This window comes from Colias philodice, chromosome 19 (genome assembly GCF_061535455.1).
Source record: "Colias philodice isolate Cphi_HAF_F1 chromosome 19, ilColPhil1 Martin Lab GWU primary, whole genome shotgun sequence".
NCBI lineage: Eukaryota > Metazoa > Arthropoda > Insecta > Lepidoptera > Pieridae > Colias > Colias philodice.
The window spans coordinates 2540885-2568311 of record NC_143104.1 but is presented as its reverse complement, the minus strand read 5'-3'; the positions used below and the strand labels follow the sequence as shown (position 1 = coordinate 2568311).

The 27427-nt window shown below is 30.9% G+C and overlaps 1 protein-coding gene across 1 annotated transcript in view; it reads left to right on the top strand.

The window, feature by feature from the left end:
* The window catches only part of LOC149479815 (organic cation transporter protein-like), a 37669-nt gene extending 12754 nt beyond the window's left edge, over positions 1-24915 (top strand). The window contains exons 2-7 of the mRNA XM_089707407.1: positions 2135-2303; positions 4866-5082; positions 5982-6237; positions 6564-7181; positions 22606-22784; positions 23195-24915. Coding sequence (XP_089563533.1) covers positions 2143-2303; positions 4866-5082; positions 5982-6237; positions 6564-7181; positions 22606-22784; positions 23195-23371 — 1608 coding nt within the window. The 5' untranslated portion in view covers positions 2135-2142 and the 3' untranslated portion in view covers positions 23372-24915. The remainder of the gene's footprint in view (positions 1-2134; positions 2304-4865; positions 5083-5981; positions 6238-6563; positions 7182-22605; positions 22785-23194) is intronic.
* The last annotated feature ends 2512 nt before the right edge of the window (positions 24916-27427 follow it).

Genomic DNA, 27427 nt, shown 5'->3' with positions numbered 1-27427 from the left:
TTCTGAATTAATTACAGGGGTTTCTGAAAATCAGTGCTGCCAGTTGACTCAAAAGTCACTGCAGCTTTATACTGAGAAGCCCCTTTTGATAACAGACGTTGCCGCACAGTACTTGTTTTTTATTTTTAGGTTGTAAGTTTTTAATTGTGTAATTATTTTGCGTTAGTTTTAAGTTTTTTTACCATGTTTTCTTATTACTTTTTTCTGTTTCTGTGTGGCTTGTACATCTTTTTCTTTTTTCGTTTGTTATCAATAAATGTTTTATTTATTTATTTTATTTATTTTAAATGTATTCTACATTTATCATCTGTTTTCTTCAGTTTAAATGTGAACAATTATCTTGTACGAAATTGTGTTACACGCATGTTTTTTTATAGATTAAAATAATTCCCATATATAATATTCAAATAACAATATTTAAAACTGCTCATACCACCAATTAGGCACATTTCAGACGGTCCAATAATCGCAAAAACGCAACTAAAACGAATTAAATTCTATTAACCCTGCAGCTAATCCCAAACGGGTCAAGTGGTGAATTAACCCACTGATCAAAGCTAGCATTTTGCGACGAGTCTAATTGAAGTACAACCGAACTTGTGTAGAACAGAAGTACGACAGAATGTACTAGAAATAAGGGCATGTTATAAGTAACGACTTTTGAATTAAAACAATACATTTCAAAATATTATATATATGTTTAGCAGGGCACATATTTGGATACAATAAAATTATCTTAATATATTCATTTTACAAAAAGTTCATGTAGACTCTATGACTCATTTTGCCCTACTCTGCCATAAAATAAAACCATTTTACTTAATTTAAGTTGATCATAGTTAAGTTTGAAAAGTATACTATATAACATTATATTATATTATATTATAAATCGTTATTTCAATGCTTAGACAAAAGTTCCTTTAATCTAAAAATTATTATTTTAACTCTACAACAAGCACACAGTCCGCTATTTAGAGTACCTACTTGAATAATCGACCTGATTCCTTTATTTTGATGTTTCAACTTACTTCATTCAGATTTAGACGTTCTCAATACAATACAAGAGACTTAGAAAATATTATAGTCGTTCGCCTGTAACGAGCCTAAGCCCGTCCCACGCGGCGCTCACGGCTACAGAATAATGATTCATACAAGTTTAATCGCACAGTGCACTGCATCAAACATCGCCATAAAAGAAAATGGCCGTTTGTGACTTTACTTCAAGTTTCGTCAACCCTTAGGCGATTAACACACGGCACCGCGCACCGCGGCGGTTGGCAGTGAATCCTTACGAGGAACGGACCGTTCGACCGCGCGGTCGGGCGGTGTATGTGTGTTTGGTATCAACGGATTTAATAGAAACCAATGCAACTTGAGAACCGCTGACGCGGCACCGTGTGTTAATCGCCTTAACGCGATTTCGTTTTGTCATTATTTATGTATGTTTACGTAGATTGCAGGGCACATTGTTTTTACTTACATATCTTTTCTTAGAAGATAAAATATAAGTATTTAAATTGTTAATCTAGGTGAAGTGGGAATAAGTATGTCAAAAATTAAAATATACCTATTCTAATTCTCTTAGTTTAAAGTTAGACAAAAAATACATCCAACCGAAAGATAAAGTCATGATAGTAGAGTAGACGTATATTCATACTAATATTATAAATGCGAAAGTAACTCTGTCTGTCTGTCTGTTACTCAATCACGCCTAAACTACTGAACCAATTTGCATGAAATTTGGTATAGAGATACATATTTTGATACCCGAGAAAGGACATAGGCTACCTTTTATTGCGAAATATGTACCACGGGCGAAGCCGGGGCGGACCTCTAGTTTTAAATTAATTAAATGATAGAGCTGCTTGAAATATTACTTTTAATTGGTGAATTTGATTCATACTGCATAGTGCAGACACTGCATGTTTGGGAAATTGCAAATTCTGTTCAAAACATCGCACTTGCTCTAAATTCTAAACCACTTCTGATTCCATCACCAAACACCGACCGTAAACTTTTAAATCGAATCAATCCTTTTAAAACACAAAACTGTTAAACGTTTCACGTTCCGAGTTAAATGCGTTTTAAAATCACTTAAAACCTATCGAAGTTAAAGCATTCATTCCATTCGCAGGCGACAAGATGGCGGACAAGAAAGAAATCAATTTGGACGCGGTGCTCGAAAGCTTGGGCCCGTATGGACGTTACAACCTATTGAATTTCGTCCTTTTACTATTCCCCGTGCTTTTGAGCAGCTTCTACGAGTGCGGTTTCATTTTTGAAGCGCAGCAGCAGATTTATCGGTAAGTTTTTTTGGAGTGAAATCTTTGGAACGCAGAAAAAGAAGTTTCAAATGTGATTGCGTTCTCTAATAACCTTCTAGGATATACTTTGTAAAAGAAGAGTCTCAAATGTAAATGCGTTTTCTAATATCCCCCTTCTAGATGTGTATAATACGCTCTTTGAAAAATAATTAGATATTTCTTCAAACGTGGCTGAAAGACTTCAAAATACTACTAATACATTCGGATTAATCTGTATTTTAAATATTTATCGTATTCATTTTATTTCTTAAGTACTTATTTATTTATTTAACAGATGTTTTTAAACAATAATATTAGATGCATTCCGTGATGAGATATTTAAATGTATTCTTACGTTGAATATTTTTTCTCGGGCAATAAATAAAATATTCTAACATGACCTTAGTTGATTATTCTTAGCTTTTTATTTTTCCATTTATTATGTGCTATTTCAAAATAAGTAGTATCGTTTAAGATAAAATCGTAATTTTGCGGTAAAATTTTTAATATTTCCGTACGTTTATATATTTAGAATCATACGTGTCTGTCTGAGTAGATAAGCAGTTTATAATTTACTAGCTGCGCTCCGCGGTTTCACCCGCGAGGCTCCACTTCTGTTGGTCTTAGCGTGATGAAATAATAGTCTATAAGCCTTCCTCGATAAATGGGCTATCCAACACCGAAATAATTTTTCAAATCGGACCAGTAGTTGTTGAGATTAGCGCGTTCAAACAAACATAACTCTTCAGCTTTATAATATTAAAGTATAGATTTGAACGGCATGAGAATCCAAAACTTTCAGTGCTTCTGAGTTCTGATGTATCCATACAAATTACAACAAATAAATTAAACTAACGGTATAATTAACGTAAACTTACATAATACCATCTGCATCGTTCAGAAATCGAAATTCCAACACATTCTGACGACTCTCTGCACCTGCGTTCCACTGCACGTATCGCGATGAAACATACATTCGACAAATCTGTATAATAATTAACGAGAAAATAAATGTATATTATGTGTCATTTATATACTTGAAGAAAAGACTTAAAGACTTCAAAATACAGTCAAATTGAGAGCCTAATTTTTTCAAATCAGTTGAAAAGAAAGTCTTGTCTGTTTTACCACCTAAAACTCAAAAATAGCTGAACGGCTTTTAATGATTTTTGGTTTGTATTAAGTATTTGAGCTTTTTATAATTTGCAAATCTTACAAACCCAGGTGGAGCCGGGGCGAACAACTAGTTTTTTATAGACACAGATAGATATAGATAACTCTTTAACGATCATCTTCAAAAAATTCTTATCCACTCCAATTATCTTATAGACATTAGTAAATCTTCTCATTGTATAGATTAGTCATGTCGTTAAAGTATGATAAAAATTAATGGCACAGATAATATAATTTAGGTTGGCTGATAAGCGTGTCTTAGAGCAATGATAATAATAGTCAGTGAACGTAGATTAGATATGGACTTATTTATTTTAAATTTTATTGTTTTCGTTTATTTAAATCATAAAGAATTTAAAAATAGGTCGTGACTAATATTGCTTGTTTAGTCTGTGATAATGTCTGTGGTGAACTGTTTTGTTTCAAATATTTTGTATCATTCGTATTTTGCTATATTATTATAAAACCGTAAGATATGAATGGTAAGTGATGATATATAAAAAATAAAGTATTTTCATATTGCACGCCTCATAAGCGAAGCGTTGAGGTGGGTACTACTGTCACTTCGCGCAAAACATCTGATTTTTCAAACTTAAAATGTCTTTATGTATCATACATTGCACTTGTAAGATAATACATACACACACATATTAAGAAAAAACACTATTTCTAACGTTCATGATATTTTTGATGTCATTTTTGTTATTTAAACTAGTTAAAAAACAGTTTAAAAAAGTTCTGTCTTGGACGTCCGTGTGTCTGTATGTGCGGATCCTTTTTCTTGTTAACACGATAGCGACCGAAATACTTTACTAATCGAGTCTTTTTTTTTCTCTTACGCTTGAGTATGCTCAGGAATAGAACCCTTTCATTTTTCAGGGTCTGATTCGATGTGGTTTAATTGTTATTAAATAAACAAAAATAATAATTAATAAGTATTTATTAAAAAAAATTATGAGGCGTGCACTTTTGGATTTTCCAAATTATTTAAAAACTTAAGGCAAAAGAATGTAAAGATAAATATTTCAGTTGTTACTGGTTAAAAACAACGCGGTAAAAATAACATCGCACATCATGCACTTTTCTATTATAACGTCATTATTTCAATACTAGTACACTACGGAGGATATGAATTTGACTGGATTAAATATCAAATTAAATTGTTTAATTTAGGTACTAATAACCTCGTGTGAACAAGCTATAATAAACAATTACATCCATTTAATTGTTAAACGAAATCTCATCTTGCTTTTGAATAAGGTCGTCTTGATACGACGACCAACACTAATTTTATTCCTTATTTTAAGAAAATCCTAAGTACCTAGTAAAATGATTATAACTATTCGTCCAAAAATTATAAATTAATACTAACTACAAGATAATTTTTAGATGCGAAGTCGATGGCTGTGAAAAAACATACAACGATACATCCTGGCTGAAATACGCTATACCCACCGACTCAGAAAGGGATGTACCAGCCAGCTGCTTACGATACGCCCCCAAAAACAACAACACAGTCGAACAATGTCTTCCTGAAGAATTCTCCAATGTTACTATACCTTGTGACAGTTATGTGTATGAACTCAATGGATCTTTGGTTAAGGAGGTAAGAATAATGAGTATTATAAATACAGTCGAAAAATTAAGAAAACTTATCGGTAAAACAGATGCATACCTAATGCATTTGACAAAACCCCCCGTATACACGGGAATTCACAATAATAAATGGGAAAGTTACTCTAACTCTCTCTACATTAAGAAAAGATACAGAATATTGTCAAAACTAAAGTGAAGCAATTGAAATAGAGCATGAAAATTTAAGTGCACGTCATCGTAATTACAGGCGGAAACTTAGTATAAATAAAACAAACTATAGTGCTTAAAACAGTGTATGAGATGCTTTATTGTAAAATGATTCGTTCTGTTTTCCATTGGTAGAATGTTGAGACTTGTATACTAAGTGTTTAGTAAACATTCAACCGTCTTTTGTAAAAACATTTTGTTTTATCATGGAGGTAGGAGGAGGATTTTCAAAATTACTATACCAGAATTGTAATTTTCCACATATTGTGATAACTAGCAAATTTAATTTGTGACATCGTTGAGTAAACGATTGTTTGATAATTAATGATATTCAGGACACATGAAAATTATGACTAAAGTAATAAAATTATTAAGAAATAAGAATATAAACATCTAGAACCTAATCAAAAGGATTCAATACAGATAACTTTTCCTGTCTCTTTTTACAACAAAATCAGTTTGTACATAAAAAATTTGATTGGCCATCGTTAAATATATAAATACAAAAGCCTCAGGAAATGGACCCTATTCACAATGGGCAGCGTTGGGCGAGTAGAGGCAATCATGGTAGTGTAGATGGGCCTAAATTGTAGATTTTTATTCATACGCCGGCAAAGATCGACGACCATTTGTTGGGCCAACGCTCTCGATTGTAAATTTCCCATTGTAATCTATCCATCATAATAACCTTTTCCCTTTCAGTTCGACCTGGGTTGCCAAGAATGGAAGCGAGCCCTGGTTGGTACAGTCCACAACAGCGGCATGTTCGTTGCCATGTTGTTTACCGGCATTCTATCAGACAAATTTGGGAGGAAGACCGCTGTGGGTATGGCGGCGACGGCCAGCTGCATCTTTGGCATTATACGCGCGTTTGCACCGAATTATAATATGTATTTGTCAATGCATTTCTTTGAAGCGGCACTGGGGGGTGGATTGTACCCGTCGGCTTATGTTTTGGGTACGTTTTCTATTATTGGTTAAATAGGTATTCGTTTAAATTGCAAAAACTAAAAACCATTCTAGTCACTTTGTTGCAATTGTAATTTAAATGCAAATGTTCTTAATATTAGGTTTTTATAACGTTTTTGTTTAATCTAAATTTGAAAATAAAATGTAAAAAATATACTTACGTACATAGGATAACGTCAGTGCAATAGTTTATTATTTTAACAGCGTTATTACATAAACGAAGATTAATGTAATTGCACGACTCATGATGCGAAGCATCAGAGAGTGCTTTACAATCGAAAAATTTTTTTTCAATCTCATATGTTTTTTTCACAGCGGTCGAGCTTGTGGGGCTAAAACAGCGAGTGTTCATCTCCGCTATGTGTAACATGGCCTTCGTGGTAGGGCTCGTGATACTCGACCTCCTAGCCTGGGTTATTAACAACTGGAGAACATACATCCTTATACTATACAGTCCTGCAATCATAGTGGGCTTGTACGTCTGGCTAATGAACGAAAGCGCCCGCTGGTTGCTCAGCAAAGGCAGAAAAGAAGATGCCATCAAAACTCTAAAACGCGCGGCGAAAATCAACAACATGGACCCCGCGAAACTCGATCTCGACGCGTTGAGCGATCCCCTACTCCGAACAGAAGTACTGACAGACAATAAGTCACAGTTCTCGAAAGCAATACGATCGAGTATCATATGGAAACGTTTGATAATTTGCTCCTTCTTATGGCTCACTTGCTCCCTCGTTTACTACGGGTTGTCGATCAATTCTATTTCTTTAAGTGGTAACAAGTACGTGAGTTTTATGCTGGTGGTTATTGTAGAGATACCAGCGTATATAGTAGTGGTGATAGTGTTGGATAAATACGGGAGGAAGAAGACGATGATAGTGAACTATGCGACATGTGCTGTGACGAGCTTGATGTTCGCGTTCTTGCCTAAGGGTAAGTGATAATAGCATTTGTTTGCTAATATTATTTTGTAAAACTATTTTAATTTAATTTGATCAAATAATTGAAACCTACAATTTGAAAAAATAAGCAATGTTGATGGTGTTGTTGCACGAAAGCACCTCCTTATCGGCAGAATGACAGACCCATATTTTATAAGCATACATTAAAACCTAAGCTTCTTTTTGTCCAACCTCATGAGTAGAGTCAAGCGCTGAAACAAGTTTACTATAAAATAATAAGAAATTAGTTTAAAATGAAAATCGATAGCAATTTGTTACATGTTGTAATTTATTGATTAGACAGAAAATAGTGATATTTTGAAAATGGTAATAAAGCTACTATCATGAAAATAAGTGACTGTAACAATTATTACCGTTGATTGTCTGGCTTCTAATCTTATACCTATAATATTCATAGCTATTATAAGGTCCTCTGTTTCGCCTGCCGACAAAACCATCAACAATTTTTATCCCGTACTTTTTTAAGGGAATCGATTAAAAAAAAGTTAGTCAATTATTCTTGACCCGGAATCGTCAACTATTTTCATTCCAAATTTCATGCATGTCGGTCTATTATTTTACCGTAAAAGCGTAACAAACAGTCACTTTTATAGGTAATATTAGTATAGATTGATGGCGCACTTACTAAGATTAAAATTAGTCTACCCTATGTCACTATAAGATATAACAAATGGTCGCACGAAGCTTGTTACTTCAAGTACTTTGTAACTTTGTAAAATATATGTTGTAACTTAAGTTATGGCTCGTACTTCGACCGCCTCCTAGAGTTAAACGCGTCAATATTTTAACTAAAAAGTCCTGGGTTTGATGCTCAAAGGAAACTATGAAAATGTATTAAAAAATTTTTTTGGATTAAATCCTAATACGTAATTAGATTGAAATGTTTCCTAAATGTTCCTAATATTTCTAAATTTCAGGGGTTTAAGGGGAAAGAAAGTGCTTTCAAATTCAATATAGAGACTTACGAATGTTATATTAATACTTATTATTAAAATAATAACGAGTCATTAATAAATTCGATTTGAAATTTCCAATATTTTATACATATATTGCTGAATCTAAAACATGTATGAGACTACTTTTTGAACAGTTTTAAAATACTAGAATTACTCGTCGTAATATATGAAAAGAAGGATAACCAGGATATCAAAGCGACACACAGAAAGTTATATTTAACTGTGCCACAAAGCAGTTAAATATAAACTAATCAGGGCGGAACAAAAATACCAATTACTGAACCTAGCCAAACTAATGCATTGACACCTGGACTAGGATTATTTGAATGTAACATTTTCTTGGCACGTATTTAATTGTTTTAGAATAATAGACAAGTTAATTTATTAACTTATATACTTAATAATATTACAATTTATTAACATACCTTATAATGAGTAAAATAGTGTTCAGTTTTCAAACGGCTGTGTGTTTTCAAATACATTATTTTGTTTCAAATTGTAGCATTGTAAAAACAAAATTAGTAGATACTTGTAAAATTTTACTTTTCGATTAAAATTATTGTGGTGACGGGTTTTTTTCTTAATTACCTTTAGAATAAATAGCTTATTTATGTAAAAAGAATGTATACGTAAATAAGCTATTTAATGTTAGAATGGTTATCTTGCACAATGTTTTGTTGATAACTCGTATATCCCGTGGCTTCACTCGTGTCTATCTACATAATATTATACCTCAAACAGATCGATCAACTGTTTTTGTTTGAAATAAACATCCTCGATTTTTTACAATATTAGTATGACTTTAACGTCCAAATATTAATTACTTTTAAATTAGTACAAAAACTAACCAAATACAATGTCTGCGTTGACGTCATGACAAAATATCTGATATAGAATGAATGACGTCTGAAACTTTTATCTTTCCAAATTAACATCGAAGTTAGAAAAAAATTTCAAATCCATACTAATATTATACTTAATAAATAAATGCGAAAGTAACTCTGTCTGTCTGTCTGTTACTCAATCACGCCTAAACTACTGAACCAATTTGCATGTAATTTGGTATGGAGATATGTATTTTGATACCCGAGAAAGGACATAGGCTACCTTTTATTGCGAAATATGTACCACGGGCGAAGCCGGGGCGGACCTCTAGTACGATATAAACCAAAAAGTATGTACATTGTACATATAGTATATTACGTCAATTACTTAATTGATAGTTCATTTACAGAAAAAAATACAATTAATTTCAAATTTATTTTTTCTAATAAAATAATATGAACAAAAATTAATTATTTAGTTAGTTCGAAATTATATAAATTATACTTACTTTAAATTGATTGAAAATTGGAGGTAAAATACGTAATAACACGTAATATGCAAACAGCAAGTACATTTAATATTACATAAACTATTTATCTATAACTAATACAATTTAACTTTACTGGCAAAGACGTATAAATGAGCGTTATAATTCATTAAAATTATCTATTTCTTATTAAGGGCTTGGTCTAGTAGTGCAAACAAATGCATCCTGTCATCCTATATGTAAATAATACAAATGTACTAAGGGAAAGTTGCTCCACTTAATTTTAAAAAATTAAATCATTCGTATAATTTAATATTCGTAACAAGTACCAAAAATGACAATTTGAAACAATTTTCGTGAAAATTACACCGGGTGATTTTTTTTATCAGTACACAAGATTTGCGAATACTTTCTATTGATATCTTCAACTTCATGTTTAAATAACTGATCAACTTTTACAAAGAAATTTGGACGAAATATAAAAAAAAATAAGCTTTCCATACAAAATGCATAACTCTATACATTTTTTTCGACCTAAGTTTCTTAGTGAAAGTTGTTCAGTTTAACTAATAAAACGGATAAACAAATTTTGTATAAGTATAATAAAAAAAATGTAATGTTTGTGTTAAAAAATTATAAAATAGAAAAATACAGAAATGAAAACAAAAGATATTTATTTCTGACTAGCTTCCGCCCGCGACTCCGTCCGCGCGGATGTCAGTCTTCGCGTCTTCTACAGATTTATTATATTATGTATAATATATAGATTTATATTTATAAACCTAATAAATCTTTTGCTAGCATTCTGATGCTTTATCGGTTGCACTGGATATATCTCTTTTTTTTCAATCGCTTGAATGATATAGGATGGGTCCTTGATGGCATCGAATGCTGAAGTTTCGAATCAATCAATTCTGACAGTAGGCAATTTATGTAAAATCTTGATAATGGTCCATCATTTTATTTTGCCTAAACGTTACATACTTTTTTATATATTCTATTTTTAACGAATGATTCACTCCAGTCCAAACAGCAAATAAGCAGACTTCTGCTTCTGCAACGTTTAGTTGTCCCTGAATTTGAAAAAAATAGTCATGATTCTTATCTATGACAAAAGTGTTATTTTTTGCATTGTATTTCAAATATTAATTTTTTTTTAACCGCATCTTCCGCATTCATGTCTTTTGCCGGAATTAGACATTTAACTTCTACTAGTCCCATTTTCCCTTTTTGATATGGGAGTGTATAAAGTAAATTTTTTAGATATTTCTCGTTATACTTTTAAAAAGTTATTATTGTCATTTTGCTCATTAGGTAAAGTAATTTCGATATCAGTTTTAAGTTTTTTGATACCTGCAATAATAACGTCATAATCGCCTGCACATACTTATCGATTACACCCTGTATACAATCCACCATCCACATTCATAATGTTTTCCTGTCCTCCTCTCCTTTACGCTGTTCACCGATACATTTTAAATGAGTAAATCTGCTACCACTGAAGGATGTTTCATTGTGATCAGCAAATTTTCACCACTGTTGTCGATTATTTGTTTTTCATTTTTAATCAGCAATTGGGAATCATCAGTTTTGTTTTTTGCAGATTGGTGATGTACCCTAACAATGCGTCGAAAAGGGAAAGCATCAACGAATTATCGTTTTCGTCCTCTTTTTTTATTCTTCGCGTCTCTGTTACTTCTGTTTGTTTAGTTCTCAACAGCCACTGAATTTTCTATGTTATTGTGATCTTCCATTACATCTGAGTTTTGATGATGTGATGATAATCCATTCGTTTTAATATTGGTACTTAGAGTTGGTAGACTAAACTAGAAATGGCGGACTAAATTTGTCAGCGCGTCGGTAAGATCAGAATATAAAACCAACATCCTGTATTTAAGTTACAAAATTAATAATCAAACAACATGCCGCTACGTTGAAAATGACTAGAAGAAAAAATTAAAACACCTCGGATCAATTTTGGAGTAAACAAATCATTTTCCCCGTATGGGGATTTCCCCGGATGAACTTGGGAAGTTCAAGTTCTCAATACAAGTTTATATTATATTTCGTATTTCTCAAACGAAAAATAAACATTTTTGGAACTTCAAAAAAATTATATTATAAGAAAATTTATGAGCTTACTTTAGTTTTAAAGAAATATACATCCCTTTACTGACACCCCGTAAAATAAAGAAATTGTTGCCAATCACCTTTGCAATCTATTTGGTTTCATTAACTTTATGTTCGAAGATAAATTTTTTTCTAGTAGTTACACGCGTATTTTTTTCGTTTATTTTCCATATCGAAATCAAATGTTTAAAAATACGAATATTTGCACAAAACTAAGATAAAAATAATCAATTAACAAAAATATTAAATTTAATGAAGTAGAGCAACTTTCACTTCGGTATGAAGGAAAATCGAGCGTAGAGCACACGTCAGAACGCTCCGGCCCAAGGAGCGCGACTAAAGAAATTCGCTAGGATTTTTCCTAATTATTTTAAATATATTTTAATATTTAAAGAATTATCAAAATTCAGAAAAAAAAATTTTTAAAGGATTAATACTCATTGGTCTTCAACCAACTCGAATAAATTAATGGAAAAAATAACTTTTAGCAGTATTTATCAATAGATTTTGTAAGGCAAAAAATGGGAAATTTAATGAATTTATAACGTTCTAATTAAGAAAATCATAAGTTTTTCGGCAATTGTATTCAGCAGTTTTTAATAACGACTATATAAGGATAATAATGTGCTGATCAGATTGTGTAAATTGTAATCGGTTGCAACGTAGTGAGTGCACAAACTTAGCTCGAAATGTCTTTGGCGGAAAGAGACTTATTTTGAAGGCCTGATTAAGGTAACATAAAGTAACTTTATAAATGTGAAAAAATTCACGCGCATTGCGTATATAACACTAATTGATAAACAAGAAAAAAAAATTCAGTTTATCATTTCATTAGCCGGGAAAAAATTGTCAAATAACTTGTTGAAAACGCAATTTTGCTAGACTGCAGCCTTAAGGTTGATGTTCCGACCGTCCCTCCATACATTTTTGATTACCTCTAAACACTTAACACAGACACTATTTCTTTAAAACTAATCATTTTATCACTTCTCTATAATGAAATGTGTGCGCGTTCGACCTTTTTAATCAATAATTTACAATATTTACTTAGAAAAACAACAGTAAAATACCGGAAAAATTTGACACTTCTACAGTAGTGTGCGTGACTTTTGCCAAGCGAAACACGACATAAAGCACGACATCTAGCGCATAGACTATATACTTATTACAGATCTAGCGCGTCAATGTCTAAACGAAAGGCGATGTTTAGACATTGACGCGCTAGATGTCGTGCATTCGCGTTCGTTATCTTATGCATAATGAGCATAATTCTAATAAATCAAAGTTCTGTGTAAAAATTGAGTAATTTCATTTCCAATCGTTCAAAGAAAATAACAATAAAATAAAATAAAACTAATGACCTTAGAAACTATGTTTTTTTTTATTTATTACTCATTATTGTTCGTCCGTCGTAGGTCTGTAAACTGTATTGTACACTGAAGGTAAATGGTACTGTAGGTACTTTAGTTCGGCGTCGTCGCTCGTCGGCTTGATATAAAATTACATTCTTGATTTCATTGACACGCGCTATGATTTGCGCGCGGAATTTCTTGTGTTGTGAATTTATTTTTGTATGCTATGCATTTTAATTGATTCAAATTGCAATGTTTCTCTAGTATGCATTTGAGACTATATTGTAAATTGTAATAATTGATCGTGGGTATAGTAATTAATTATTCTAATAACGCAATTAGTAATATATGTATTTTCGGTGGGATTCAAAACAAAAAATTGGCCCGTGATTTTTATGAAATTTCACCACATTGCAAATCACATCAATCATAGTTCATACACATGTATCTATGACGAAAGTGATTAGTATTGTGGCTAACATTGACTCATCAGTTCATCACTGAAACCAGTGATAAATCAGTACCTATATCATATTGTGTTTGAATATTTTTAAACAATGATATAAGTATACAATTATTATAAATCGGTAAACTATCAAAGTAATCACAAACTTGCAAACATTGCATTGTTAAAATGTCCAGTAGTTTATGAGCCTATTCATTACAATCAAACAAACAAACAAAGTTTTCCTCTTTATAATATTAGTGTAGACAAACACTATGAATACGATCACGAATGCAAATTCGGGGATTTTCTAATTATTGCTAAATAATAATTGAATTCATTTTGAAATACTCTATAATTTTTAGACATTTATAATGTGGTGCTCATTTTTTTTGTACTGCTAACGCTATTGTAGGTTCCTATTTTCGTTGTTTTATTTCAAGTGAACACGGCCATACAATTTTGTCACGAGCCGCCTATGATTGTAGGTACTTTTGTTAGGCTCCTTCGTCGTCCGCGTCGGCTCGAAAGTTCTTGATTTCATTGTCACGCGCTATGATTTGCGCGCGGATTTTCTTGTGTTGTGAATTTATTTTTGTATTATTATTATTTTTTATTTATTTTTTTATTTTATTGATTCAAATAAAATATTTCACTAGTATGCATTTGAGACTATATTGTATTATGTATAATTTATCGTAGGTATAGTTATTCTTATAACGCAGTTATATTTTCGGTGGGACAATTTGACCCGTGATTTTTCTGAAATATCACCACGTTGCAAATCACATCAATCATACACACGTATGACGAAAGTATAGTGGCTATAATTGACTCATCAGTTCATCACTGAAACCAGTGATAAATCAGTACATATATCATATTTTATTGTGTTTGAATATTTTTTAAACAACGATATATACAATATTATTATAAATCGGTAAACTACCAAAGTACTTCCGAATTTTCAGACAGACAAACAAGTAGTTTGAACACGCAGTTTTCTTATACTAGTAGCAAAAATCAAAACCATAATATTATGTTTCCCTACTATATTTTACTAAAAGTCGAGTGCGTCGAAATCGTAAATAATAATATGTTTTTCACCTTCCTGGTTATTTTCCCATAGTAAATAGTGTTTTAGGTTTGTTGTTGTAGGTAGGAATAATAATAATTATTCTTACATGTTGGTTATGAAATGTATATTGAAATAATTTACTTTCAAATCATTAGTGATATAAGTTTTGAGTGAAAATGCTTGGATCAGCATAATATTATATGGTACTTCAAATACATGTTTTGATAAAAAAAACAATAGTGTAATAAAATAAAACTGCGTTTTATTGTAATCAATGTTGACAATTTTAAATTCCAAAATTATTGATCAATAAAATTGTTTACACCAACAAATATAACTTTTATTTTTATAACAATCGTTCATAATATAAACCGTAGCAGGTGGCGTTTTGAAGTTCTGTCTACTCATACAGAAAAATGGAAAACTTGTTTTTTTTGTAAACAATTTATTACTCATGTTGTTTGGCAACTCGAAGCGTGGTCGTCCGTCGTAGGTACTTTTGTTCGGCGTCGCGTCGTCGTCCGCGTCGGCTTGATATAAAACATTCTTGATTGCATTGACACGCGCTATGATTTGCGCGCGGAATTTCTTGTGTTGTGAATTTATTTTTGTATGCTATGCATTTTAATTGAATCAAATTGCAATATTTCTCTAGTATGCATTTGAGACTATATTGTAATAATTGATCGTGGGTAGGTATAGTAATTAATTATTCTAATAACGCAATTATATTTTCGGTGGGATTCAAAACAAAAAATTGGCCCGTGATTTTTATGAAATTTCACCACATTGCAAATTATATATTATACAATTACAATTACAATTATTATAAATCGGTAAACTATCAAAGTAATTACAAACTTGCAAAATATGCTTTTCCGAATTTTCAGACAGACACACAATTTTATTAGTTTGTTTTAGCAAAGTAGGTACCTATACCTATACGCTTACGTCGCGCGTCGCGTCGTCGAAAACGGTGCGCCCAGAAACAAACATACCTAATTCAGTTACAATCCTTTTTTTGTTCCGTAATTTATTGTATTTATTCTAATACGATTTTTTTTATTCGTCGGCCAGTTCTACTAGGTATAAAAAGATAAAATTGAAATATAATTATTGTAGCGACAGCCATATTATGTTACTATGTTTTCGTAAATATGTTTTTCACCTTCCTGGTTATTTTCACATAATCTTATCTTATATATAAAAATGAATCGCAAAATGTGTTGGTAAGCGCATAACTCGAGAACGGCTGAACCGATTTCGATCATTCTTTTTTTATTATATTCCTTGAAGTACGAGGATGGTTTTTATGTAGAGAAAACGTAAATATTATGTACCACGGGCGAAGCCGGGGCGGACCGCTAGTATATATATATAAATGAATCGCAAAATGTGTTGGTAAGCGCATAACTCGAGAACGGCTGAACCGATTTCGATAATTCTTTTTTTATTATATTCCTTGAAGTACGAGGATGGTTCTTATGTAGAGAAAACGTAAACATGTACCACGGGCGAAGCCGGGGCGGACCGCTAGTCTTATATATAAAAATGAATCGCAAAATGTGTTGGTAAGCGCATAACTCGATAACGGCTGAACCGATTTCGATAATTCTTTTTTTATTATATCCCTTGAAGTACGAGGATGGTTCTTATAGCTAGAGAGCTAGTTAGTTTAGTTTTAGTGCAGTGGCAGTGTAAATGTTGTTGTTGAGGTTATGTAAATTTAACACTTTAGTTAACTACGAAGATATAAAGAAATGAGGATAGGACACAATAACTATTGGTTGAGGTATTTATAAACTCATAATATACTTTTAAAAAAATCACGTTTTAATAAATTTCTAGAATTAAATTAGAACAGCTGATTCAAAATAGCCTAAAAAATCTAATAATAATAATTACGCTTCACAGCAAGAAGAAATGTACCATATGTACCCGCACAAAGTCGATATTGTGTTGCCTACCGTTCGACTCAATGGCTAGGGTTGTAACTACCTTTAATAATTATTACCAAACTAATAAACCGAGTGATGCGAAATAACCATAATTCTTTTAGAGTTTGATAAAATGATCAGGCAGGTATTTTCTTTAATCCTCTGAATTCTCGGTTACTAAATTGTATCGTTGAAATTATTCTTAATCGCGTAAATTTAATAAATAATCATATGGAAAACACTTTTCATTTGTTTTTTTACTTTCACGCCCAACTACTATACAATAATTACGTTGTTTCGGTATTTTGACGAGAAAACGCAGGAAACATCCGTTGTATCATTTTAGATAGATTGTATATTTTGTATCTGTAGAATTGAAATCAAAGCTATGTATATGTTGTCTCCATTCTTTTCTTATCGGATTGTTGATCCCAATGCGAATGCGTCACTTAAATTTTATAAAAGACAATTAAGAACATCAAAAATAAAGTGATACGTAAATATTTCACAGTGCAATATATTATGTAATTAATAATAATTATATATTTATGAAAAAATAATTACATCAGATTTAATAATAGCAATTGTTTTGAATGTACATAATATGAATAAATGATTACATCATAATAGTAATAATCACAATTGTTTTATTTCCCATTTGTTGCAACCCTAGCATATTTTCATGTAGCAGCAGAAGTACCTACACTGGCGGCGCGGCGGCATCGTGCGACATCAAAGGCATTGCCTTACTAGGTAAGTTTATAATGACTCATTTCTTTTATTATATAATTTACGTTTTACTTTTACAGAATCCGATTCAATGGATTATGAAGACGAGTCACACAACGCCATACGATAGTGATGATGAATGAACATTTCAATAAATGCATGCGTGTTTTTTTATGTTGTTTTGTAATTGTTAATTGTTTCTTAAATAAAGAAATAAACTAAATATTTAAATGATGATTTGTTATTTGCAATACAACTTTATATTTGAGATTCTTTACAAATGTATATTTAGTTTTGTATCATCAAATTTATAAATTTTATTCCATAGTTTTCAAAATTAAATGTAAATGACCATAAAAACATTAATAAAGTAAATCATTGATGTAAGGTCAGGGAACGTAATACATATATACATCTGACCATGTAGAAGCTAAGTCTTGTTGACTGCTGAAGTCTGTAAAGTTTTGTTGTCTGCTGAAGTCTGTACGCAATGAAAATGTCTGCCGTTTCGAAAATAAGTTTTAAGACCCTAATAAATAACATATATGAATGGCAGATCTGGTCAAATACTTTCAAAATTGTATTTTTTTCAGCACTTTCATAAGTGTCTGCCAGAATGTTATCCGCGTGATAATGGTCTGCCATTGTTATTTTCCGATAGTAATAATAATCTATTTTCAAATATCAAAATGGCAGACGTGGTCAAATGGTTTCAAAGTTCGCCAAAAATTTGCACCTGTCTTACCTAAGCGCGCGCCCCGTCCACCACTCTGGGCTTAGTGACTCCTCATCTCATGTATAGTAGGTATAGGGGAATCAACACACAAAAATCCAGGTCTGGTCAAATACATACAGGTAGCTTTGCGCTAGCTCTCTAGCTATTACTTCTTATGGAGAGAAAACGTAAACATGTACCACGGGCGAAGCCGGGGCGGACCGCTAGTAAATAATAAAATAATAAATAGTGTATTAGATTTGTTATTGTATCTTGTATACCTACGAATAATTATTCTTACGTCTTGTTGGGAAATGTTCAAATACCTACCTATTGAAATAATTTACTGTTACAAATCATTAGTGTTATTAGTTTTGAGTGAATAGGCATGGATCAGAAATTCAGAATATAATATGCTACTAACTACTCAAATACATACATGTTTACACAACAAACACCACTGACCTCTATAACTATAAGTTATAGAGGTCAGTGACCGTCAGTGACAAACACTATGGATACCTACGCTCGCGAATGCAAATTCGGTGATTTACTAATTATTGATACCTAGTCATTGAATTCGCTTTGAAATAGCCTGTACTTTGTAATTTTTAGTGTTATAGACATTTATAAAATGTGGTGCTCATTTTTTTGTAATAAATCATCCCGAACGCTATTGTATTTTCGTTGTTTTATTTCAAGTGAACACCTATACAATTTTGTCACGAGCCGCCTCTGGCCTCTGGGTGAAATAAACAAGTCAAATGATTTTTGTTCTAATTGTATTTTGGTAGTAGTTTGTTTAGAATTTACATTACCATTGTTTAATTTTTATTTTGTATTTGCAGTAAAATAAAAAGATGAAAAACTTCATTAGGTATATTGTACGACACCTCACTCTGAATCGCGCTAGCGAAATTTTTTCGTTACAGAGCACATATACAACTTTCGGACAATCTTCATTGAGGCCGGCCGGCAAATCGAGTATGTCGAGAAACTTCACTTATTCGATGGAGGTATTCTACCTTCCTTCCTCCACAGTTGTGGGACCCCGACGTGCATTGAACACGCAGCTTTCTGATACTAGTAGCTAAAATCAAAACCACAGATATGTCTGTGATCAAAACCATAATAATATTTTTACCTATTATTTTACTAAAAGTCGAGTGCATCGAAATCGTAAATATATTTTTCACCTTCCTGGTTTTTTTTCCATAGTAAATAGTGTTTTTGATTTGTTGTTGTATGAATAATTATTCTTACTTGTTGGTTATGAAATGTATTTTGAAATAATTTACTTTTACAAATCATTAGTGATATTAGTTTTGAGTGAAAATGCTTGGATCAGCATGATATCATATTTGCTACTTCAAATACATGTTTTGATAAAAAAAAAACAATAGTGTAATGTAGGTAATAAAATAAAACTGCGTTTTATTGTAGGTAATCAATTTTGACATTATTTATTTCCCAAAATTACAATAAAATAGTTTACGCCAACAAATATAACTTTTATTTTTATAACAATCCTACTTCCTACTAATGCGAAAGTTCATACATGTTTCAAAAGAAAAACTTTTACTTTTACTATTATTTCAATTTATCCGGTTTAATTAAGACTTAATATTGATACATATGATCATTATAAATACAAATAGGAATTAACAATATAACGAATACGTGGCACAACTAAAATTTTACCGATACCACCCGTGGTCATTCTCCTTTGTGGGTCATTTGTAACAGGATGGCGGTTCTACAGCGAAAAAAGAAAAATGATGGTCAGAACGCTGATACCGGATACCTTAAGATACTGTAATATAAAATATTACTAGATTAGATAAAATATTATAGGTAGTATCTTCACCGTGTGTGACGCGCTTTACATTCACGCCATCTAGAGTTAAATCTTTATCATTTTTGTATACGTCTGTGTGTGTAAACGACCCTGTATGCAATGACAGATGTTAAAACGCATAATTTTACCGAATTGGGTGGATTTTAAGGCAATGATATAACATATTTCAATAAAATATAATATTCAGTAACCGCCATGACTATTCCTAGGTTTGATGACTATTCCAATTACGCAAAAACTCAAATAAACTAGAAATGTAGAATTCAGCGCCATCTAGCGGGATATTGGCTGGGAACAGATCGTTGCAATCACCTTAAGTATAAGACTTTACAAAAATCAATCGGTATCGATAACAAAAACAGATAGAATATTAATATATTCGCCAAACAATCATATAATATTAAATGAAATATGTAATCCGTATTTTATTATCCAAATATAGATTAAGATTATATTATAATCTATACGTGAAAGTTTGTAGGTTAGTATGTTCATCCCTTTTTCATAAATTCACTTATAAATTTGATTTTTGATAATGGAGGATAGTCAGAAACCATCATATAAGAGGTTCATAATTTACTAACTGGTAGCGTTTAGCTACTATTATGTATTCTGTGTAACTGGATTAAATTACGTTGCTTACTAGCTCTGCCCGTGGCTTCACTCGCGGACAAAAACTTTCATTCCCTTATTCAACCCATTAGGGATTGATTAGTGTTTTAAAATCTATGTCTATGCTATGGTGTAGCCAAGCGTTACATATACACTTTCACAATTTTAATATAAGTATCGATATACACAAGTAAACCCACAGACTGAACATATATCTCAGTATATGAATATGCGTGGGATTCTCTTGTTCGTAATGACCTAGATAACGTTGTGAAATACGAATACACGTGTATTAATTGATTGCGAAGCACATTTCATTAATTACTATTTTATCACAACATTTGAGAACACCGACGTGATCTCTGATTTACGTTGAAATTATTCCTTGTGAAGCATTTTTTCGAATACGAAGCGAAAGATAGAAATCAGTAAAGACGCAACATTTTTTAGAATTTAACAAAATGTTTCGTTTTACTCACTCTCATCAGGTTAAAACACGGAATAAGTTAAAAAAATGCGCTTTATCCTACTACTTTTTTTATTTTTTTTTTACAATACTGCAAATATCTTGATGTTTTGTTAAATATATGTATTAAGATTTATTGGCAACTTTTAAATGTAGATATTGTCAACAAAATTATAAAAAAAAATTATCACGCGTACGACACGCTCATTCCATATCTTACGTAGTATATTTAACGTAAATAACCAATCGATATATTATGAGTAATTAAATAAATGATAAGAATTAATACTACCCAGTGATTAACTATCAAGTCTATTAAGGTAGGCCATGATTAATGGTCAAATAATACAACTTGCATATAATGTAATATAATACATAATATAAAAGACCTTGTAACGCATATTGAATGTCAAGTATAGTTATTTTTATCCTCGTAATATTATACATACCTATATAACAAAATATCTCTACGAAAGAGTTTTCTTTTTAATTTGTTCATTCAAACATGGCATGTACATGGCATACAAGGTAATTATATGATAAACTAGCTTTCCGCCCGCGGCTTCGCCTAAAACTATCGTCGCTTTGTCTAAAACATAATAAATTATATGTTAAAATCTTCCTCTTGAATCACTCTATCTATTAAAAAAACCGCATCAAAATCCATTCCGTAGATTTAACGATTTAAGCATAGGACATAGGGACAGAGAAAGCGACTTTGTTTTATATGTACTATGTAGTGAAGAATTAAACAGGTAATTTACTAAGCAATTATTAAGTTTATAAAAATATAAAATTTCCTGTATTTAAACTATTTCTATAATTAATTATAATTTAATTTTATAAATTGAAAAACAGCATTACAATAAAAATATATTAAGTAAAATTACGCGCGTATCCAATAAAATATTTTAACGATTTAACATGGTTTTTCCATCACTCGCCGACGCTACATTCTACCAAAAGTTGTGGTCACGATTTCATGCATTTCATTATTTAAATTTAAAATAACTAGCCGCTTCCCCCGACTTTACTTGGACCAAAAAATGTAGCCTTTGTTGCTCGGCGAAGCTGTAGCTTTCTAGTACCTAGTAGAAGAAAAATATATACGGAAAATCGGTATCATTGAGTCCCTAGTACCTGGTACAATCATTTTTGAGGAAATCGTATCAGACAAGCATCGAATATTTTCTCTACAATATTAGCATTAAAGCTGTAATGTACTACAATTACGTGATACATTATAAGTGTTATTTTAAATTTTGATACGTGTTTTATTATCATACTAAGACATTTTTGTTATAATATATGTACTAGGAAATTAAGAGAAACTTTCCACGAAGAAAATGTGTTTAGACTTTACTTCTAAAGCCGGCTACTCACCTACCTGCAGCAGGGGCAATATTGGAATGCATCCTTAATTGGCTCCTTAATTGTGATGTGTATAGGTGGGCAGATAGATTTTAAAAATTAAACATGATCTAAGTATTGAGACAACGTATGTGTTGTAAAGCGACTTTGTCCTATATAGTGAAGCCAATCGATCAACTTATATCACTAAGGGCCGATTTTTCAATCCTCGGTTAAAACTTATTCGTCGAATAATGTATAAAACTATCATTTTAAAAAACGTATTCTGACATTTTAATATTATCGTGTACTTTATTGGGCGGATAAGTTTTATTCAAGCATTGAAAAATCGACCCTTAAACTAAAACATCTACTAAAGCCATTTTTCTTCCATAGCATTCCCTAATCCCTTTACTAAGCCCTTCCAAAGTTTACAACGATCACAATTGTTTCAGGTAACTGGTGGTCCATTGTCCTGTACCTAATAGGCAAGTGGAGTGTCACGCTAACATACAGTTCAGTGTATATCTACGTGTCTGAAGTCTTCCCGACCAACATGCGACAGATGCTCTTGAGTGTTTGCTCCACCTCTGGCAGGATCGGGTCGCTTATTGCACCTCTAACGCCGCTATTGGTAAGTGATTTGTATTGGTAGTGGTATTATGTTGAAGTAGTATAAAATATATAGTACATTATTTTAGCCAAAGACTACGCCTAAATTGCTTTGCCCATAAAAATACATACATCAAAATAAGAAAAGTTATAGAATGTAGAAGTAGTTTAATATGTCCTTGTCACAGCAAAAGACCGTTGTGAGACTATTACCATGGTTTATTTTTCTAGCTGGGCAATTCAAAACCCGCAGCCTTATTTATCAAAATTATTAGCACATTGCATTTAATCAAAATTCAAAACCTTATCTTTAAAAAATCATCGCGACAACATATTACATCCGACTATATAATATATGTAAACTAATTTAGATTTTCGAGTAACTTCCTAATTTTATCAGAGTTAGTTCCTAATTCTAATCTTCAATTTCAGTCCCTCTACCACAAATCAATGCCGACCGTCATATTCGGAGGCATGTGCATCATATGCAGCATGCTCGTGCTACTCCTACCAGAAACACGGAACATGCGTCTCCCGGACACCATTGAGGAAGCAGAGGAACTATCCAAAATGAGAAACAGAACTGACCAAACTCTTGATATGAAATAGTTTAATTTGAGGACCAAAAGGAGTAGTTGTATAAAAAGTATGTCAACTATGTGATTCGAAGTAGAATAGGATTCAACCGGCGCCATGTTGTGTTGTGACGTCATAGCTGTTAATTCAATCGAATTAATAGTAACTATATTTTCAATTGATTTTTGGTGCAGTGACGTTCCTATTCTTATTTGGATCGCATTATATTTGTGATTATTTATGTTATTGGAGTGAAGTGTTGTGTAAGTTGTAACAGAATATTCGTGATACGTTTTCGAAGTGATATCTACTTAATTTATTGTAAAAAGACAGTCCTGTGAATGAAATGGATGTAAAGTTGACATACTTTTTTATTTTGCATTTAGGAAATGATTTAAAACGTGCTTTATTTCTTACAGTCTCAATGTATTTTACAAATTACATTAGAAATGAACAATATGAAATAAATCACGTTTTAAAACTACATAAAATATATATATTGTGTATCTACGCTGAGCAAAACAAATGTTTTGAATTGTATTCGTTCACATTGAATGGAATGTTTGACCTTAGATCACAAGTATTTTTAACAGGGTTCATATATCTATCGGACTTAAAGTAAATTCTGATGCCTACTTATGAAAATAACTTAATATTTTCTGTATTTCTGTACATTTAGAATACAAATAAGCGATATAAAGACTTGTTTTAACATCTTAATTATTTGATATTATGAAACTTAAATATGTATAAAACTTAAATCGATTGGGTATCATCATATCATACCATACCTAGACAATTAAATATTAATATTGAATTAATATTTTTTAGAGCGACCAAACGTAGTTGATCTTTTAACAGCTGTTGTAAGAATTGAGTTTAAAAGATCAGCTTTAAGCGCTACTTATCTTACTGTATTATCAGATATTCCTTAACCTTTTCTTAATTTCTAAAATAAATAAGTAAATAATAAGATTCAAAAGACTTAATACAAACCTTCCATCGTCGATTTTGACTTGTGAATTATTTAATGTGATTTTAGATCTAGGAACTAATTTCAATTTTTAATTGGATTAATATACAAAGACGTTGTTTATATTACCTATATGTATAAAAATAATCTCTTTTGGAAGCACTTCTAACGGCATATTATCAAATTTTATCAACTTAAATTAACCAGGTGATTTTTTAATAGTACAGAAACTAACGCAGACCTGTTTTATATGTATAGGTATGTACTATTTCAGGTTTTATTGTCTATATATAAAAGAAATTCTTGTTAGTTAACCTCGTTTAGGACCAAAAAAAAACGTTAAAAATAAAAAAAATCCCGGTCGGAGCCGGGGCGAGCAGCTAGTAACTTATTAAGAAGAATATTTATTCAGTGTCATAATTAGACCCTAGTCCTAGTGTTATTGAATCAATTCGACACGCAATCGTAAAATGAAAAATATTCCACAACCGTTCTAAATACATATATATTTATTACTACTGTTATCTTTCAATTGAATTCTATAATAATGACGAGATCATTGAATTTTGAATAGTTATTTAATGTTCACTTGTTTAATTTATGAGTTTCTACGGTGCATTTCATTCTTTCGCATTCTTTCGTTGTTCTTATTGAGATTAATACGAGTTCTCGTTTGCACTAAAAGATCACGAAAGAATGCTCTTGTTCTAGCTCTAGCTCTATGTTCATTTGGTCTAAATGAACCGTTAGACATATTAACAACTTTTTAAGTTAAGTCAAGATACTGATAATTCTTCTTCATATAGTGAGAACTTTATAACTTTACAGTGTTTCTTTTTTCACGGAACATATTTCAGAACCATATCTATAGATATTAGGAAGCAACACACACACATATTAAACTTAAATAATACATCCTCGATTGCGTCAAGAATAAAATAACAAATCTACTTATTACAGTTGTTTTCCATAAAACTAACATATTTTACAATTGTAAACTTAAATAATTTTATACTATTACTATTGTCTCGTGTTAAAATAATAAACACAAAGTAGCATGAAAAACACAATTCAAACATAAATGACTCATATAATATTTCCCTACATCATTTAATAGTGGAATAAATATTGAACAATGGATATTAAACTATATGACATACATTGTTAAAAACCACGATAGTGGTAAAGGTTTTAAAACGATTCCATTTTTACGGTGTCTTTAAAACACAATGAGGGTATCTTCATCAAATAATTTCATTGTGGCAACACTGTTGTTACAATGACGTATACATTACAGGGTTGCCATGAGATATCTTCTTTAGAAATAAAACTGTAGTGAAACAAAAAAAGGAACGTAATTTATAGCCATACGCCAATAGATTTTTAAAAAATCATTTTCTTGGAATATTAAGTTTATTTTAAAACTTTTTTAGTCTGTTTTGGATATAAGTAGGGAATGCTTTTCACCAATATTTGCAAAGCCATTTTATATTGTCAATTTATCGCAAAATTGGCTTTTTAATATATAGTATCATTTCAAATCACCTTGGGCTACTATAGTTTAAAATACAATGAAGAACTTATAACAGAGTCTCATTAAAATTAAACTAGTAAGAACTGATATTTCGAAGGTATTTAATATTTAGATATAATACGTAATACAATGCGATAGTATTTATATAAAAAGAACCTTAATCGAATATTTATTACTTACTTAATGAAATTCATACTTATTTGTTATTACCACTGTTTAGTGTATTTAATTATCGTAATTTGTATAGGATATATTATTTTTTGCACACCACACATTTATCCGTTCCATTTTCCATTTTTTTTGTCACATTATAGGTAAATTATAATATCACAAACATAAAATATTTTTACATCACTGTTAACAAGCGGATCCACAGACACCTATTATAATAATGAATAATCGCCAATAGAATACATAATTACACCGGAAAATGTAATAAACACAACAATGACCAATCAAAACGTCAATTATCAAATGATTTACAATATATTGACCAATAGGAACGCAGTAATACTGCGCGCCAAAACCAACCTTTAGAAAACCTAAATACATATTGTTTAAAAATAGATTATTAAAATGAACTTAATGAACTATTTTCATACTTAATAGGCATTTAAATAAATTAACATAGCTGTAAATTGATTTTTAATTGTTTTTCATGAAAAGTAGGTATTCCTAGATACTTAAAACAGCATTTATTTTCAGACCTTATGAATACAAGTAAAATAAATATGAATTATAGTTAAGGTAATTTAGAATACCTTTACTCGTTTAAATTATAATTCCAATAAAAAATAAGAATTTCCTTTTTAACCAAAAAGTAATGCCATTGTTTTGTTATTTATTAGAATTTTCAATATACCTACGATATAGGAATTGTTTTACTTTGCTCTTTTATTATACTTACACATCATTTCTTGATAATAATTATGTTATAGGTTATAGGTAAATAATAATAATGTTTATTATTAATTTAATTAATTGAAAATGTCCAATTTGCACAGTATTTAAAGCTTTTTACACACACAAACACCATATTAGTTCATAAATATATTTAAATCTTATATAACATAATTATTATTAAATTATATTATGTAATTTTATTTACATTTTGTACTAGAATTTACTAAATTTCAATATGTTTGATGTACTATTGTAATGATTTGCAACATATTGTAATTTGAAAATACATATTATGATCAAATAAAAATCAAATCTACTTATATGGAGTGCCTAACTATATTGAATCTTAGTGTAGTTAACTTGTTTATAATTCTATCTATCTGATGCTGTATACATATTTATTTATTGAGGATAGACTGAAAAACAATGAAAATTTTCAAATCAGTCAAACTTATATGAAAATTATGTAAAAATAAAAAAAAAATTTATCTATCTTTAAAAAAAAGTTTTTTTCATTTGGAATTTTTTTATCTAGCAATCCTTCGCAATCAGTCTGTTCTCTATGTCGCTGTAAATACTTAAATTGTGAACACTTTAAATTATTTTGAATCAAAATGTATATGTTATTCACGATTTAATAAATTTTGAATTTTATTTGTCTTTTTATTTAACCCAGACC